Source organism: Durotheca rogersii (genome assembly GCF_024521655.1).
Source record: "Durotheca rogersii strain YMJ 92031201 chromosome Unknown GGS23scaffold_26, whole genome shotgun sequence".
In the NCBI taxonomy this organism is placed as follows: domain Eukaryota; kingdom Fungi; phylum Ascomycota; class Sordariomycetes; order Xylariales; family Xylariaceae; genus Durotheca; species Durotheca rogersii.
In genome coordinates this window covers 87,711-104,013 of record NW_026251257.1, presented here as the reverse complement: position 1 = coordinate 104,013, position 16,303 = coordinate 87,711, and the positions used below count along the sequence as shown (strand labels likewise).

At 55.4% G+C, this 16,303-nt stretch overlaps 4 protein-coding genes across 4 annotated transcripts; 2 read left to right on the top strand and 2 right to left on the bottom strand.

Annotated features, from left to right (window-relative positions):
- Positions 1-415: 415 nt before the first annotated feature.
- On the top strand, positions 416-1,309 carry GGS23DRAFT_246181 (LMWPc-domain-containing protein). The gene is made up of 3 exons (XM_051512217.1): positions 416-682; positions 767-858; positions 940-1,309. The coding sequence occupies exons 1-3, from the start codon at positions 499-501 to the stop codon at positions 1,219-1,221; spliced, it is 558 nt and encodes a 185-aa protein (XP_051368752.1). The 5' UTR covers positions 416-498; the 3' UTR covers positions 1,222-1,309.
- Positions 1,310-3,767: 2,458 nt separating this feature from the next.
- Positions 3,768-5,856, top strand: GGS23DRAFT_246140 (mitogen-activated protein kinase mkc1). The gene is made up of 5 exons (XM_051512216.1): positions 3,768-4,185; positions 4,266-4,398; positions 4,549-4,615; positions 4,684-4,998; positions 5,054-5,856. The coding sequence occupies exons 1-5, from the start codon at positions 4,064-4,066 to the stop codon at positions 5,680-5,682; spliced, it is 1,266 nt and encodes a 421-aa protein (XP_051368751.1). The 5' UTR covers positions 3,768-4,063; the 3' UTR covers positions 5,683-5,856.
- A 1,529-nt stretch (positions 5,857-7,385) lies between these two features.
- GGS23DRAFT_599701 (uncharacterized protein) lies at positions 7,386-8,351 on the bottom strand (the record flags this gene model as incomplete). Its single annotated transcript, XM_051518961.1, has 2 exons — positions 7,386-8,023; positions 8,195-8,351. The coding sequence occupies 2 exons, from the start codon at positions 8,349-8,351 to the stop codon at positions 7,386-7,388; spliced, it is 795 nt and encodes a 264-aa protein (XP_051368750.1).
- A 6,865-nt stretch (positions 8,352-15,216) lies between these two features.
- Positions 15,217-16,223, bottom strand: GGS23DRAFT_245806 (uncharacterized protein). The gene has a single exon (XM_051512213.1). The coding sequence runs from the start codon at positions 15,946-15,948 to the stop codon at positions 15,394-15,396; it is 555 nt and encodes a 184-aa protein (XP_051368749.1). The 5' UTR covers positions 15,949-16,223; the 3' UTR covers positions 15,217-15,393.
- Between the last annotated feature and the right edge of the window lie 80 nt (positions 16,224-16,303).

Sequence of the window (16,303 nt, the reverse complement as noted above, 5' to 3'; positions counted from 1 at the left end):
GAGAGGGAATGCCGCTGCTGTCTTCGGCAAATCCCGATGTGCATATCTGCCTGCAGGTATGCGCATCGACCGGCTTCGCCCGTGTTCTTAGCCATCTAGATATACGTCGACGCGAGCTACGGTATTGCGGCAATGCTATCGCGAATGAGGGATCTGATGGCTCGACGAAGCGATAGTAGAGCAGCTGAAATTGTAGAAATAGGATAACGGAGAGTTGGGCGATTTATTCAATTGCCTAGTGGTTGCTTCTTTTTCAAAACATGCAGGTACCAGATATATGCATATAAATGAAGGTTTGCACGTAGGCACCCGTCGTATGTACCTCGATTAGGTACTTTGTGCCTGACGCGCCCCACCGGGATGGAAATGCTGGGGTGTTTCCACCGAATCCCAGAATTTCCATGGGTCCGACCGTGACGGCGCTTAAAAAGCTACCAGCTTCGCACCTATAACGTCAGGTCACTCACTCTCGCTTTCAGCCATTTGACTCCACCATCCATGTCTGGCACAAATACCGCTGCGGGCGCTGCGGCGCATTCGCAAAAGGCGATCTCGGTCCTCTTCGTCTGCTTGGGGAACATCTGCCGCTCTACCATGGCAGAAGGCGTCTTCCGGTCTATCGTCAGAGACGAGACCTCGCCGTACTACCACCTCATCGACAAGGTGGATTCCTGCGGGACGGGTACGAGAAAGACCCAACTTGCCCCCAGAGCCTCCGTGTCTTTTTTGCAGGAGAAAATTTGCTGATGTTAGCTTGCTACAACAGGCGGATACCATGTCGGTGATGAACCTGATTCTCGGACGCTGTCAACCCTCGAGGACCACGGCATCACGGATTACGTCCATGCGGCACGCAAGGTTAGTTCGACGATAGGACTGCCGCTTCGGGGTCGGTGGGCAGGCGAAGCACCCAGTTACTGATAGATGAGTTACCGACAGCTCCGAGACAGCGACTTCCGAGACTTTGACTACATATTCGCGATGGACAACAGCAACCTCGCCGATGCCCAGCGGTGGAGGGATCGGAGTAGGAAGGCATCGTCCTCACACGCGCGCATCATGCTCTTTGGCGAGTTCTCCGGCACAGGCCGCAAAGAGGTGGTGCAAGATCCATATTACGTCGGCCGCGACGCCTTCGAGAAAGCTTTCGAGCAGTGCAAACGGTTCTCGACCAATTTCCTAGAGCACGCGTTTCCCAACGTCGGAAAGACAGCACGTTGAGTTTTAAACATTCGATCATACCCGGAAATTTCCCTCATCTAGACAATAGAGCGATTATAGAGGGTTATAGAGACAAAGTGGGGTCTAAGAGAGGGAACCGACTTAGAGGCTTGCTCGGGTAGGAGATTATTGACGGTCCCTCGTCAAGCATCTAGAAGATCACAATATTGGTCGGATGGCGTCTGTTAGTCGGCATGCCGAGATGAAGCGCCGCCGTGTAGGCTATAAGACTCGGCCAGTGGCGGACAAGTAAACAATGTTACGAAGAGTCCTAGACACGACGCGGACGATGGCGTGTCGTCCATCTCATCTCACGCACATCCAGCCGACATTGTCCATCATGCGGGACAGGCCAATGAGAGAAAACAAGCTGCGGGACGGATGCGTAACTCAAGGTGCACCAGCTATGCCAGGGGCCGTGAGCATCGATAGGAGGGTATTTTTAGGACAGGCAGAGCCAACGAGGGCGAATTGGGTGGAAGAGAAAGAGGGCAAGCCTTCGACGACGACGATAAGCAGGGACTCTCGCATCAGCCTTAGCTCTGCCCCCCGCCAGCCCCTGGACATGGGTAGTAGGGTAGGTAGGTATGTTAGCAGCACGGTACGTTCGGTACCGCATGTTGGCGCGTGGGGTCCGATTTTGGGGGCCTCCGAAGTCCAATTCATTCCTGCATCGCCGGCGCCTTCGTGGTCGAAGAATTGACAATACGATACTCTTCCAATTCGCGTAGACATTTACGTAGGCGCCGTCACCACACTATGTAGGGACCCAACTGCCTAAACTTGTAACCACCCTCAAGCACACACCTAAATAAAGCACCAACATATGACGTGGGGCAGATGGGTAAGTACTTAGCTACCTACCTGCCTAGTAATTGGAACTCGTGAGATTTTTATTGCTCTCATCAACGTAAAGAGACAGGTAAGGTAGACAGGCGTATAAGCTCGTAGGCTTCATAGAGGCCAGTGTCTGTTATAGGTTAACCTAATCCATCTCGGTATGGGTGGAAGGTCGAGATTTGCAATCTGACATTGGCTTGGAGGTTGCCCAGGCCAATCAGGGCCAACAGTCGGCGCTTACAGGGCTTCAGTAGGCGCTGCGGAGGGGTCGATATCCACGGTGCTAAGCCAGAACCAGGTACCGGCCCGGGTACCTAAGTAGGGTAGGTACCTTAGGTACCTTGGGTAGGCAGGTTGACAGGCCCAGTGCCTCCTTCGACTGCTCAGGTACCTGGTATAGGCATAGGTATTGCGTGCCTTAAGGTACCTACCTGTACCGAACTGCTCCGTAAGATTTCCTGGCCCTGCTCAATGTAAGTAGTAGCAATTCCAAGGTACTTGTAGTGCTTATTTAAGGTAGGTACCTTGGGTCAGTTTTAATGTGTGTATACGGTCGGGGCGGCCCCCACCGTAGGCATAACGGGTCTCAGATTCCCTATAAGCAGAGGCCGTAGGCAGGTATAAGGTACCTTGGACAGGCAGGGTGTCGGCCTACCCCGGAGTGTTACCTGTACTTGGGTGCACGCGAAGGGAGGGAGTGGAATCAGGCCGCGAGCCCAGCCTAGGTACCTAGCCAATGCGGTTCCCTCGTCGCCCGCTGCGGGGTTGCGTGCCTCGCATCCCACTCCTTCCCACCCCGCCTACCCTGGCCCTCCCCTTCTCATCCTCTCTATACAAATGCCTAGAAGGTGATACATTGTGACCAGTGCGTACAGAAGGCCGGCAGGTATATGTTCGTGCAGACGGTACTTCTGCGCCCACGTATCTACGGCGCACAGTGGAGGTATCGCCCAAATGGCAGGTACCTGTAAGGACGCCAGAAGGCTGGAGTCGGGATGTTCAAGTACCTAATATACTAAGGTAGGTACCTCCAGGTGGGCAATTCAGCACTTACCTTAGGTACCCAATCTACCTCTCTCTAGTCGCCTATGTACAATCCGATTCCTGCAAACCCCCCCTCCTCTCTCCTTCTCGCCCCGGCCTCCCAGCCAGATGTGGATGGAGGGATGGAGGGTCTTCCATCATTCTTTCACTCCCCTCCCCTCCTCCTCCTCCCACCGCCGCCGCCACCACCACCACCACTACTACGACCACCAACCCCATCTCATCCAATACTCCCCACCACGTCTGACCTGACCCGACTTGGACCTGACCCGATCGACTGCCTCGAGCCGATATTCCTTCGTGCTACTGCTGGTGCTGCTACATCGTTAACTGCTTGGGTCGCACGGCGCATACCTCCAGGCTGACTACATCTCAACTGTCCCTTTTGGTAGTCTACAGGGCCGAAAGAGAAAAAAACATCTGCCCTAGTCAGGGTCGTATCTCTATCGCCAATCCGTCTTTCGGGGTTGCTTTGCCCTCTTCGTATCAACTCGTTTTCGGTGTTGGCTACGCATCATCCGTTAATCTCACTGATATATACCCATATATATACCTATATATATAAGCTGTCAAGCTACCTCGAGCCGTTCAAAGAACAATCCGCCAACCGCCCCGAATTTCCCACCTCCCTTTGGCTCGGATTCCCACCTGTCAGCCTCACTATATCCCTGGATTCATCCTCTTCGTAACATCACTTCTAAGAGCCGGACTCGTTCTTTGGTCTTTACGTTTGGCTTTCCTCCTTTCGAAACCTCGTCCTCGCCTCCTCAAAGAGCTTCTCAACCCCACGCTCTCTTTGTGTCGCCTGGCTCTGAAATCAGGCGCGAAGTACGCAGAAGCTCACCGAGATTCGAGTCGCACCCTAGAGAGGCCGACCGTGTCCGACCCGCCGCTCAAATCCTACCCTTCTTATCCGTGTAGCGTGGATAGAGAGAGCTTAGCTGTCACAGCGCGCGCAATGCCCAGCATGGCTGATCTACAGGGACGGAAAGTCTTCAAGGTTTTCAACCAAGACTTTATCGTCGACGAGCGGTATACCGTCACTAAAGAGCTGGGGCAGGGTGCTTACGGCATTGTTTGGTGCGTCTGGCGATCTCGTAGTGTCGAGTCGACAAGAGAGAGGCTTGTCTCGCTAACGGATTGGGTTTTACCCGAAATAGTGCTGCCGTAAACAACCATACGAGTGAGGGTGTCGCCATCAAGAAAGTCACCAACGTTTTCAGTAAGAAGATTCTGGCCAAGCGCGCTCTGCGCGAGATCAAGCTCCTGCAGCACTTTCGAGGCCACCGAAACGTAAGACGCACACTCGCACCCGTCCCCTCCCCACACACATACATCTATATCTATACAGACTCCCATTCTTCTACGAGAGTTCTCGAACCCGAGAGACAGGTAGCAAATGGAAGACAACGTGTGCTAACCTCTTCGATCTGTTACGTTCAGATCACGTGTCTCTACGATATGGACATCCCCCGACCAGAAAACTTCAACGAGACGTATCTGTACGAAGGTATGGCGGGGCCGATTTCTTGTCATTCCGCTTCCACCAGCCGCCATACTAACAGGCGTCCTTTTCAGAATTGATGGAGTGCGATCTGGCGGCCATCATACGCTCGGGTCAACCGCTTACGGACGCCCACTTCCAATCTTTTATCTACCAAATCCTTTGCGGCCTGAAATACATCCATTCCGCGAACGTCTTGCACCGCGACCTGAAGCCGGGTAACTTACTGGTCAACGCCGATTGCGAACTAAAGATTTGCGACTTCGGATTAGCACGCGGCTTTTCTGTTGACCCGGAAGAGAACGCCGGCTACATGACCGAGTACGTTGCCACACGTTGGTACCGTGCGCCCGAGATCATGTTGAGTTTCCAGAGCTATACCAAAGCGAGTACGTAACAGGCCCTCTCCTCGCTCACGAGTTCCGGTGGTTTAACCTATGACAGTTGACGTCTGGTCTGTGGGATGCATTCTCGCCGAACTGCTCGGCGGACGACCTTTCTTCAAGGGCCGCGACTATGTTGACCAGCTCAACCAAATTCTCCACATTCTCGGAACCCCTAATGAGGATACTCTGTTGCGTATCGGTTCCTCCCGCGCCCAGGAATACGTCCGCAACTTGCCCTATATGGCCAAGAAGCTATTCCCCGCCCTGTTCCCCAATGCGAACCCAGATGCGCTAGACCTCCTCGACCGCATGCTTGCCTTCGACCCCTCGTCGCGCATCAGCGTCGAGCAGGCGCTTGAGCACTCCTACTTGCAAATCTGGCACGACGCATCCGATGAGCCTGACTGCCCAACCACCTTCAACTTCGACTTTGAGGTCGTCGACGATGTCGGGCAGATGCGCGAGATGATCAAGGAGGAAGTGCGCCGATTTCGGCAGCTAGTCCGGACGGCACCCGGGAGCGTAGGCCAACCCGGCGGCCCCCAGCCGGCTGCTGGTCAGGTTCCCATGCCAAATGGTGCCAACTCCCAGTGGAGGGCCGACGACCCTCGACCACAGGAATATATGAACCAGGTTGGCGGGCTCGAAGGGGAATTGCAAGGCGGCCTCGACGCGAGCAGGAGGTAATATCGATCATCCCCAGCTTGTTCGCGAAAGAAGAGGAGAGGACCCGGAGAAAACAACACAACGCAACATTGGGTATGGCAAAGCGGTATAAGTCGGTATTGTGTAGACAGATGCCGAAACAGAAACAGGTCAGTAGCATGCGCCGCTAAAGGGCGGCCGCGTATCGAGGACCCCATGGATCATCTATTTTTGGAACTGGTCTAAAGGAGAAGGGGGGTTGGGCGACACGCTCTGTGATATGAATTGAGTGAATAACATCAGCCGTATAACAGAAAAGGGAGGGAGCAGAGGCATTTATTCTTTTTCTTTTCCAGCGCAGGCGGGGTTTGAGACCATTAATTATCGGATCATGGGTCACAGCGAGTCTCGAAATAAAAGTAGAAGCTTCTTACAATATCGGTTGAGTGGCTTGGTGTGTATTCACTGGGGCTGTCCCCTATGCCCAACCTAGGTTCGCTTAGCCTTAGCGGTAAGTGAGATATCCGCCAGAGTGCTGTAGATGGGGAGGCATGAAAGGGCAGAGGCAACATGCCACTATGAAGGGATTTGAAGATACCATTTGGTTTGCATAGGTATATGAAAAAGAAGTTGCATCTCCATCGCCAATGTCGCCCGTTGCCTTTCTGCTGTGGCGTTACAGGATAGAGAGACAGCGTAGAATATGAACTCCCAATACATGACAAAAAACATACAGGCCCTATTCCATTCGTAGTACGCCCTCGTCCCGGTCCCGTAGGTTAGTGAACCAACCGCCTCTCTCGCACTTGCGGTCTAGCCGCCGCTCTCGCGCCAACACCCTTTGCAAGGCTTGGCTGTTAGCTTAAGCGGCAGGGTCCTGACACACCTGTCGGGGTTGGCATATCTGTTAGTTACTAGAATAGGTAGGTAGGTAAGGCCGGGTGGTGGCTAGGCAAAGTAGGTGTAGAGGAGGTGGGAGAGTACGGAGAAACAGGACAAGAAAGAGTCGAGCGGGAGTACGACGACGAAGGGTTGAACGCCAATCACCAAGAACCATCAAGGCAGGATTTGTATATTGCCCTCCTATGTCTATATTGTCATCCCTTTCGATTACGGCTACGGAGCAGGTAAACCGACGAATGCGAGTTACAGAGTAGAAGAGGAAGAGGAAGCGAAGGTGAAAGCCGGGTAGATGGGTAGATAGGTGCAAAGAAGATAGAAAGCGAGGTTAGATCTCCCGCGATCCGGCCCGGCCCGAGAATGTAAGTAAGACCGTGCGCCGGCAGAGCGAGGCAAGGGGTGTGTAAACTACAGGGAATTAAGGCATCAAAACCGAATCCGTCAAATCATTTCGTCCATCCGTCCGTCCGTCCAGCCGGTGCCTACCGGGCCCTTTACCCTCCCTCCCCTTAACAGTTGTCGTGCGTGCCACGAAGAAGTATAATGTAGAAGCAGAAAACCGAAACGCCTGGGCTCGATCCCGTCCGTTGTTTACCCTCCCGTCGCTTTGTGTGCGATTAGGATATTTTCCCCTGTGCCTGTGTCCCTCCCCCCTTTCCCGCTGCTACTCCGCTGGTGGTAGCTCGCTCAGCTTGATCACCGGCCAGTTCTCCCCTCCGGAGACAGGTCCGCGTGTCCCCTTTTCGTCTCCTCTCAGTCTCTTTAAATTTTTTATTTTATTTTATATATTTCCTTTCTAGCCAGCCTAGCTCTCTCTGTCTCCTGTCCGGGGTTGGCGCGCGTGGCTAGTTCCCGTAGATCCAGTACTGGGCGGTGTAGGGCACGCTCTGGGGCTGGCCGGCGGCCGCGCACGGCTCGGGGTTGCCGCCGGCGGTGAGCACGCGGTAGACGAGGCTGACGCCGACGCTGGCGCCGGCCTTGTCGCTGAGGCGGAGCCAGTCGACGGCGCCGGTCGCCGGGTCCGCGCCCGCGTCCGCGTCCGCCGGCGCCGGGATCCCCGCGTCCCTCTTGCCCTTAAACAGCTCGGCGCCGCCCGCCAGCGCGAAGGTCGGCGTGTTGGCCGCGTCGAAGAAGTGGTGGCCGAGGAAGGGCAGCGGCGCTGCTACCCCTTCGACTGTTAGGTTCGCCGGTGCCGGGAACGGCGCCGCCGCGTCCGCGCCCCCGTTGCCCGCCCCCGCCGCCAGGTTCAGCGGCAGCGGCGTCGTCCGCAGCACCTTCGACGTCAGCCCGTCCCACTCCTCCGGCGAGAGCGCGTCCGCCGCCCCCGTCCCCGGATACAGCGCCGTGATGTCCCAGACGACGGCGAGCGCGCCGAAGGAGGCCGCCGTCGTGCCATCCGCGGCGCACGTGTAGTTCTGGATGCCGTGGCCCACGAGGATGTGCTTCAGCGTGGCGGCGCCGGGGCTTTCAAGTTGGGTACCGGCTGCGGGAGGGTGGTCAGCTGGTTCTCTTCGATGCTCACGTTCGGGTTGGGCATAGGGGTGTGTCTCGTAGTAGGGTAGAGTGAGACCGTGTAAGGGAGTAAAGTAAGGGACGGAAGCAAAACGCTGCGGGCTTGGGAGCGTAGCGGTTCTGATGGTCCAGAGTCACTTACAGCCTGTGCTAGGCAGAGTTGGGACGGCTGCAGGCGGCGGAGCAGGAGTCGTGGGGGGCGTGATGGTTTCGTTGTGGCCGTCGCATCGTCGTCGTAGGGGAGAGGCCGAGGCGAGGGCCACGGCGGAGAAGAATGTGAGCAGATTTCGAGGCTGCATCTTGGTCGAGGAGATTTCGGTGATGTGAGGAAGAGGCTAAGGCGAGGAGAAGGAAGGGCTCCAGAGAGATATAATGACAGCGAGAACAAGGCCAGGCGAGAACAGCCAGCTCTCCGCTGTACGAAGTACACCCGGACGGGCGTAATACAGGCGGCAGCTGAGGATGGCGCAACGTTTCTTGGGTGGCCGCGGCCCAGAGCGGGTAGCTGGCCGGCGCTTAGAATAGAAACAGCAAGAAGAATACGAGTGTACGCGTGCGAACGTATGTGTACGCGTATGCAAGATCAGAGAGGGCTTCCCGAGCCGAAACTCGATGTGATCGAGCGGAATCGAAAGCTGAGCGAAGGGCCAGCGAGGAGGAGAGAAGAAAAAAGGCAAGACGATGCCGAGATGCGAACAGCGGGTGTGGTACACGAAGGAAACACGACTTAGGAGACAGAGGCAGGGAGACACGGCGAAATATAGAGAAGAGACGCTACGGAGACGATGGCCAGGCTTGTGAACCTACCTCGACCTCTGCGGAAGGGGGCTTGCCTAGAGTTTATATTCAAGTCGCACTGGCTAATAACTTGGAAATGCGAGCTCACTTAGTGGGCGGTGCCTCTCATCCCGGCAAGCCATATGCCCAGGTGCCATGTAGGACAAGCATCTCTCGAGTGCCCTGGTCAAGGTGGGAAGGGGGAGGAGGGAGGGACCGTCGATAGCTTGACTAAGAGGAGCCTCCTATCCGGGCTCTGGCCGGGTTGCAGATACACAGAACCGTACATACATGTGCGCGGGTATGGCACGGCAGGGTAGGGTAGGTATGTAGGTAGGTATGTCGACGCAAACCAGGGTATGTGGAGCCGAAGAGGGAAAAGATGAGGCTTGTAGGAATGCGTCGGTCTCGCGTATTACTACGTACAGATCCCCATATCGCACTGCACATGCGTACACGGGTAGGAGGGACCACACACACAGAGCCGTCTACGCTATCCACGCCAGAAACGGCGTGGCGCAGCGGCGCCGACGGGCGGGCGACGGGTGTTCCCAGCGATTTACACCAGGCAGGAAAGCGGACGACAGGCTCTAAGCGCAGAATCTCGCCTACTCCTTGGCGGCGGACAGGGACGAGCCTTCGGCGTCTGTCGGGGCATCCTGGGGCAGGGTGGAGTGGATGGGACAAAGGGATTCCCGCAACACTGCATACATATGTACGTATGTAAGGGAAGACGATCTTCCTGGTGGCCTCCGTGCGCAATGTCGCCCAGCATCTGGGATCATCGGGCAAGGGTCCTTCCTGTGCGTGTTTATACTTGCGTGTAAAGTGTGTGTACGTACGCGGGTAAGTAAATACCTAAGGTCAGTATGTAGAGCTGGAAGCCCTCTGGGCTTTGCATACCTATGTGTGGATGAAAAGAGACGTGTTGCTTTTCATTCCCATCTCTCTCTTTCTTTCTCTCACCTCCGGCCTCCAGCCTGCCGCAACACAACAAACGACAGTGAGAGCTGAACCGCTCTCCTGCCGCCGGGTGACCACCCGCTTTCGTAAGGTGATACAGATCGCTGCATGTTTTGATGTAGGTCCTTGCTCTTGTGTCTCGCTGACATATGGCCGGCCCTGCGTCGCCTAGAGTGTACGGATATGCACAATCCTGTATACCTATCGCTGGCGAACAGGGTGAAGCTGTTGGCTAGGTCGTCGTAAACCACACAGTCCCTCCACTTCAAAGAGTACCTACCTGCCTCCCTACATCCGCTCTCTCCCCCCCTCTCTCGTCCAGGCCCGAGCCGCGATAGATGGAGGGGCAGGAGGGGTTAATAGACGCCATAAAAAATTCCGGATAGTCGAGTCCCCCTGGTCTTAGCCCCGGGTTGTCTTTGATGGTAATTATAGCCAGGACTGCTAGAAGGTCCGAGCCCACGACAAATCGGACTTTGGCATCTAGCCGACGGGCGGAGTCGACTGGGAGGCTCCATCCGCGACAGGGAGAGATGACGAGAGTGCCAATACGCAGAAACAACCCTGCATAGAGATGTACCTATGCCGACATAAGGGCTACTTCACGGGGGGAAAAGAGATAAAGAACAGCATCGCCACACTGCTGCTTGCTTGCTCTCAGACCGACGCCGAGACGGGCCGGCGAGGAGGGGGGCGAAGGCGATACAGAAAGCATGAGAGAACAAAGGGCGCGTGTCTCGCCCATGTTGGTTACCGTCAAATTAATTGAGCGCCAGCGCGGCTGCGAAAAAGGGTTCCTCTCCCCATCAGCCGCTGCGGCTGTGATTCGCCGCAGAACAGGATGGACGACATCGTCTTCGACCGCTGTAAACTTGCTGACCAGTCACGGTGCTGCTCTGTTTCCGTCGCATTTGGATCCTCGAGCCGCAGGGGGTTGGGATTTCATTTCGACGCGAGCGCTGACTGGCCGGATAGGCGACCTCCTGCTGTTTACCCTCCACTCTCGAAGCAACCCTGATCCATCGAACTCACGACAAGCTACAGGCCTTGGGGCTTGGCCGGCACGGGGGGAGGGGGGGACTAGTGTTAGAGAGAGACGAAAAAAAGAGCACAGGGTTTTTGAAGAGTCGTCGGGTATCCTTTCGACGACTCCCAGATCTCTAGCAAGATGTGTGCTCGCTACGTAACGTCGGGGAATCCTTGCTCTAAGAACACGACATTCGGAATATACCTACCTAAACTTTGCTGAGAAATATGTAGGTACTCATACACATACACACTGACGGGCCTCCTTAGAGATCCTCGTGAGAAGGGGCTGGGAAGTGGAAGCCTAGAAGTCCGAGGCTGGAAATGGTACGCGTGTCGTTTTCTACGTATCAATAACCAGATTCTAAATGGCCACCAACCCCCGAGATGGAAGAGAAACCTGTGTTGCCTATCCGTTCTAAAGAGCGTACACACTACTCCTCATGATCCTCACTGGGGGTGCACAAGCGACTCTTGAGCGACCACGATACGTCTCGTGCCGCACCAAACCCGCCGTCTTACACAGCCTCCGCGACCTCCACACATACCTACATACGTAGGTAACGCATAAGTACGTCCCGTTCACAGTCGATCAGTGTCCTGTACTCCTGTCTCTCACCATTTTGATATACGCCAGCGTCTCGGCGAATGTGGCCATGTTCGAACTCCCCTAGAAGCTAGCCTACGACGGTACCATCGAGCTAGAGCTGTTGCCCGGTCACTCTTGAGATCGTGGTGTTGCGCGTGCCCGTGGGTAGTACTCAACTTCGCCGTCGACCGTCCACACCACGACGACCCGTCGATATCGTCCGCAAATGGCGTGATGCCAGTCTAGTTATTTCCAGTATGCATATGTATGCGTGAAGTTCACGCTCGAGATTGCATAGAGGTGCATTCGTGCTGTCGACTTTGATTACTGACGACGGGCAATTCATTGCCTGTGACATGGGCTGCATAGACGATGAAACTTTCCAAGAATAGGGGTTCTCGATGAGCAATGTCACGAACCTCCTTCCAAAAGCCTGCTCCTCGTCGTAAATGCCCACACCCGTGTGGAGCCAGAGAGCAAAGCTGTCATGACGAAACGGCCTCATCGCTCTCGGGGGCGACGCGCAGGTCGTGTATGTATGGATGGATGTTAGCGCGCAGAGAAACAGATCTCTTCCAACATCTGCCGAAATTGAAGCTGCATTGTCGGGATGCTTGTGCCGGTCTCCTTCGTGAGCATTCCTGGATCTAGACGCCCACGCACGATGCCGAACTAGAATTTACGCCGGGGGGGGAACGGAGCCAAGGAACCAACAGCCTAAGTAGCAGCAATCCTACGATATGGGACGAATGGCCTTGGGTCGAAGCACGTGGTTCCCAGCCAGTTGGGACCATCTTACACCGCACCAATCCTTCCTGTCGACGGACTTGTCCGTTCTAGGACGGATAACCCAGGGTCGGGCGGAGTGTGGTCCCGGGGGAAACGTCCAACGGACGTCTCTAGGCGCCTGTCTACCAACATGGCCGCAGTCGACATGATTCGACTATTATGCGCAGAGCCCGAGAGCATCGGTGTCTTGGTCGATTCCCGACGACTTGGCGATTTACGATTCGATGTTATCAATATCTGGGCTAATCGATCTCCACCTGGGTGATAGCTGGCATAAAGCAGCAGATGCCCCAAATGAGCCATCATTACGACGCGGACACCAACACGACGTCCGAATCGTTGCAACCTAATATAATATGAGACCCCCTGTTCAAGGATTAGCCTAGCTTTCAGTCCGAAGACGTCGGCTTTAGTGCTTACCCTCTATGCTAGGTAGTTGGCGCAGAAACTTCCTAGGTCCTGGCAGACCCTTCACGTTTGCGAGGGCTTCGTGGGCATGGCGGGGACCCTAACTAACTCGACTTCTTCAAGGCTGTCTACACGCAGGGAGGGAGACAGGGCTACGCCGTATACACACATCCATCCGCAACGCACTAAACTGACCCATCAGTGTGGGACAACGGGCTCTCCTCCATATCGGCCGATATGTAAGTGCGTGCGGTATTAGACTTGAACACTCCGCAAACCCAGCCCTACGTAAATGCGTCTAGATTCTTCGTTTCTGCCCAGCCCGACAGCGTGTTTGATCGTTTCAGCGGGTCGAGGCGCAGACGAACTCCTATTCCTCCCTTTACTGCGACTCTCTACATATGTAGGTGCAGGTGTATGAATACGGTCACCTAAGTTCCATAATTCCATAGTTCCTTAAAGAGTTGCGCACATACTTTGCGGCTACCCCCTCGTCATTCCCTTTTCTTCGCGTCTTGAATATCATAGCGGAAACTCGTCGAGTCAACGATGTGATATCAACACTGGCCGAGTCGAGGCATGAACAAAGGGTCCAACCTTGTTGCTCCGTGGTAATAGCTAATATTGCGCGGGAACTCCGCGATGAAGAAAAAACTTCCCGGGACCCAACGCTCAGAATATTTAGTTAAGTGCTAGATCTAAGGCAGCCTTCTTATTCGCGAAGGGACCCCGGATGGTAGCTCGGCGGGTTCTCAAGTGTAGTGTTCCAGTCTTTCGACCCAACATCTCCGAGTTCGTCGATACGCATGTGTGTAGTTCCGACTGTCGTCGCTGAATATCGGCGGGGTATCCTATAGAATATCACCAACAGTTGATATGGTCCTCGAGCCTCACTCTTGGATACTACCTGGTCTAGAGCTCGGACAAAAGGCGAGGGGGGCGAGCACCGTGATCGCCTGCCCCAGTATCCCCACTTTGGATCTGATTCCTCTTTTTCGCGATACCGGCGGCATTGCGGAGAGTCGTGACGGAGCCACGACTCTTTGTCATCTCCAGTAGTTCGAGGCTAGTAATGCGGAGATTTCGTCGTATTCATCTTCCATTGCTCCATCCCTCTCGACGGCGACCCCAAGCTTGGGCAACGTCCTTCCCCCGAGTCCTACATGTGGTGCTTCCGATCGTTTCTGGGCCTTCGTCCCTTCCCCTCCCCACCCCTAAACGGCAGTGATCGGATCGCGGCACGTCCTTCTGATACGTGAGTGACGCGCCGAGCATTATAAGTCTCGCCATGCTACCTAACGAGCGATAGGATCGTCAAGAAGTCATGGCTGCTGCCACGGACGAGAGGCCATTCACACGGAGACGCGCCCGCCACAATCCGGTGTGGGAGGACCGCAGTGCTCGTATGGGCAAATTGCAACTCTCTCTCCTTCTCCCACTTGCCTCTCGGACGTTGCGTCTGTACCCCATTCAATACGTCCGCGGGGTCGCCCCGTCGTGCGCGGCGAGGTGCGCTTTACTCATACCGGTGGAGAGAGCAGAGCCAATACCAAGACTTCATGCAGTTGACACGGGCACATAGATGCAACGCTGGCTGCGGGCGGGCCCACGGTCTGCCGAAGACGGCGTCCCTCCCGGTCTTAGGAGAGAAGGAGGGGAGAAGCGGATGTGGCTGGTTCTTGCGTCTTGCCTACGCAGAGGGCCCATACCTTTCCTCTGTTCTGCCTACCGTGGGAGAGGTGTTGCCGCGGCTTCTTGTCAACGCCGTGAGGCCGCATAGCTGGTCGCCGAAGCGGAGCTGACTAGGTCTAGGCATTTCTTCCCAACGTAGGTAACCCACACGGCACAGTTGTGCCGCGACGTCTAACTATATGGTTGTCAGCTCTTGCCGCCGGGCTCACATGATCCCGGAGCGATGCAGCCTAGTGCCCCAGCGTCGTCCCAGTGTCCTGATGTCCGGCGGAGAAGACGTGTACGCTAACTGTTGGCGTGGTCTGACCCCATAGCGAACGGGCGCTCCTCCGGGTGGATTAGTCCATGTCTACACATGCGTATTGGCCGCATTCCTCCTCAGGCTAGCCACCAACACGCATCAGACGGGTTGTGGGTGGCCTGGTGCGGCCTACGCAGCTGGTTAGGAACCGACGATCATGGTCCCGTTTTGCGGGAGGTGAAGAGCTACGAGGTAAAGGACGGAATTCGGTTGGAAACCGGCAACTTCGACGGCGATCGTCTTTCTCCGCGGATGCCGGAGGGTGTAATAGTGTCTGGACCGGAAGCACCTGGTCATGTATTCGTCTTGTGCTTCTCCTATTCGACTACGGCAAGTAAATCTCACTCGAATATATCGAGTTTCGTGCTAGCCCGAACAGCCGCAGCTTCGGCCGTCTTGCATATCGTGCTAGACGAACAGACCACCGTATTAGCCTCGTAGGACTGGTATCACGAATGCTCGAACTCTGTGAGTCTTTCTGATGTGTCTGCTCCCTCCGCTCTTCAAAGCTACAAGCCTATCTTGGTAGCATGTTAGGCTGGCTTGCAGCCAGTTGCACGTTCAGTCTTTGGGTAAAGGCGCCAAGTAGAACTTGTTATCAAACTGTCCTTCATACTTGTCGTTTCACGACCCGTACACTCGATTCCCTTGTCAATTTGGCATCCGTTTTCCGCGAAGCCTTCGTCAGAACATTATCCTACCTCACTGTCCAACGTACCTCACGACAACACACTTCCGGCCCTTTCATCTGGCCCGCCGCTGCGAGAGGGAGAGAATGGTGTCCGGGTAACGGGCTCTACACTTCCAAGAAGTCCCATTGCGTCCCTGCGCTCTCCGTCTGGACGAGGCCGCTTCCGTTCTCTGCGATAGTCATCTTTACCAGTGAACTGTCGCGCCTAGTCAGCAAGAGGTAACCGCCCTGCGGGTGCTGGGTGGCGCAGAACGACTCCTGGACCTTGTGGTAGTTGTACTTGGCCCAGAACTCCCCCTTGCCGTTATGGCCCATGTACGTGCCAGACACCGGATTGAGGAAACCGAGCCAGCCGCCCTGCTCTTTGCACGTCCAGTACCACCCGCCCTGCATGCCCACATTATCCACCGCCCGAAGTTCGCCGTCGACGAGCGTGAGGTACCGATGGCCAGCGTGCTCTCGGATGGCAAAGGTCTTGCCGGGCCATGGCACAACGTGCATCTCGGGGGATCCCCCGGGTGCGAAAGGATCAAAGCTGCTTTTCGAGTCGTCCCCCATAGTGGTGTCTGTCGGAGTATCAACGCCGCTGCTTGAGGACCGTGATGTCGGGCTGCTGGGTCTGAATTTCTCGTTTTCGGGCCGCGTACTCCGGGCCCCCATCGAATGAATGGAGGAGATGGCTAGGATATAGTCAAGCCGTTTTCTGATAGTGAGAGTGTTACGTAGTCGGGCTTCTGACAAGGTATAAAGGTGACTGATGGTAAGTATTAGTTTCTGTATTCGTTCGTCCCGGTATGTAGGTATGTTGGCAGACTCTATCTTTCGAGATAGCTGAGTGTGACCATTTCTGCCTCGGGAACCCCGCTTCCAGATCCGGGTCTGGTTCGCGACAGCGAGCACGGTGTTTTGTTGGCTGACGGGAGTTTCGGATGTCTTACATAGGTACGTATGTATTCAGGCCTCCTGAATAGGCCTCCTATCATTGCGATCAGTGAAGCCTAGATCCGACCCTAGC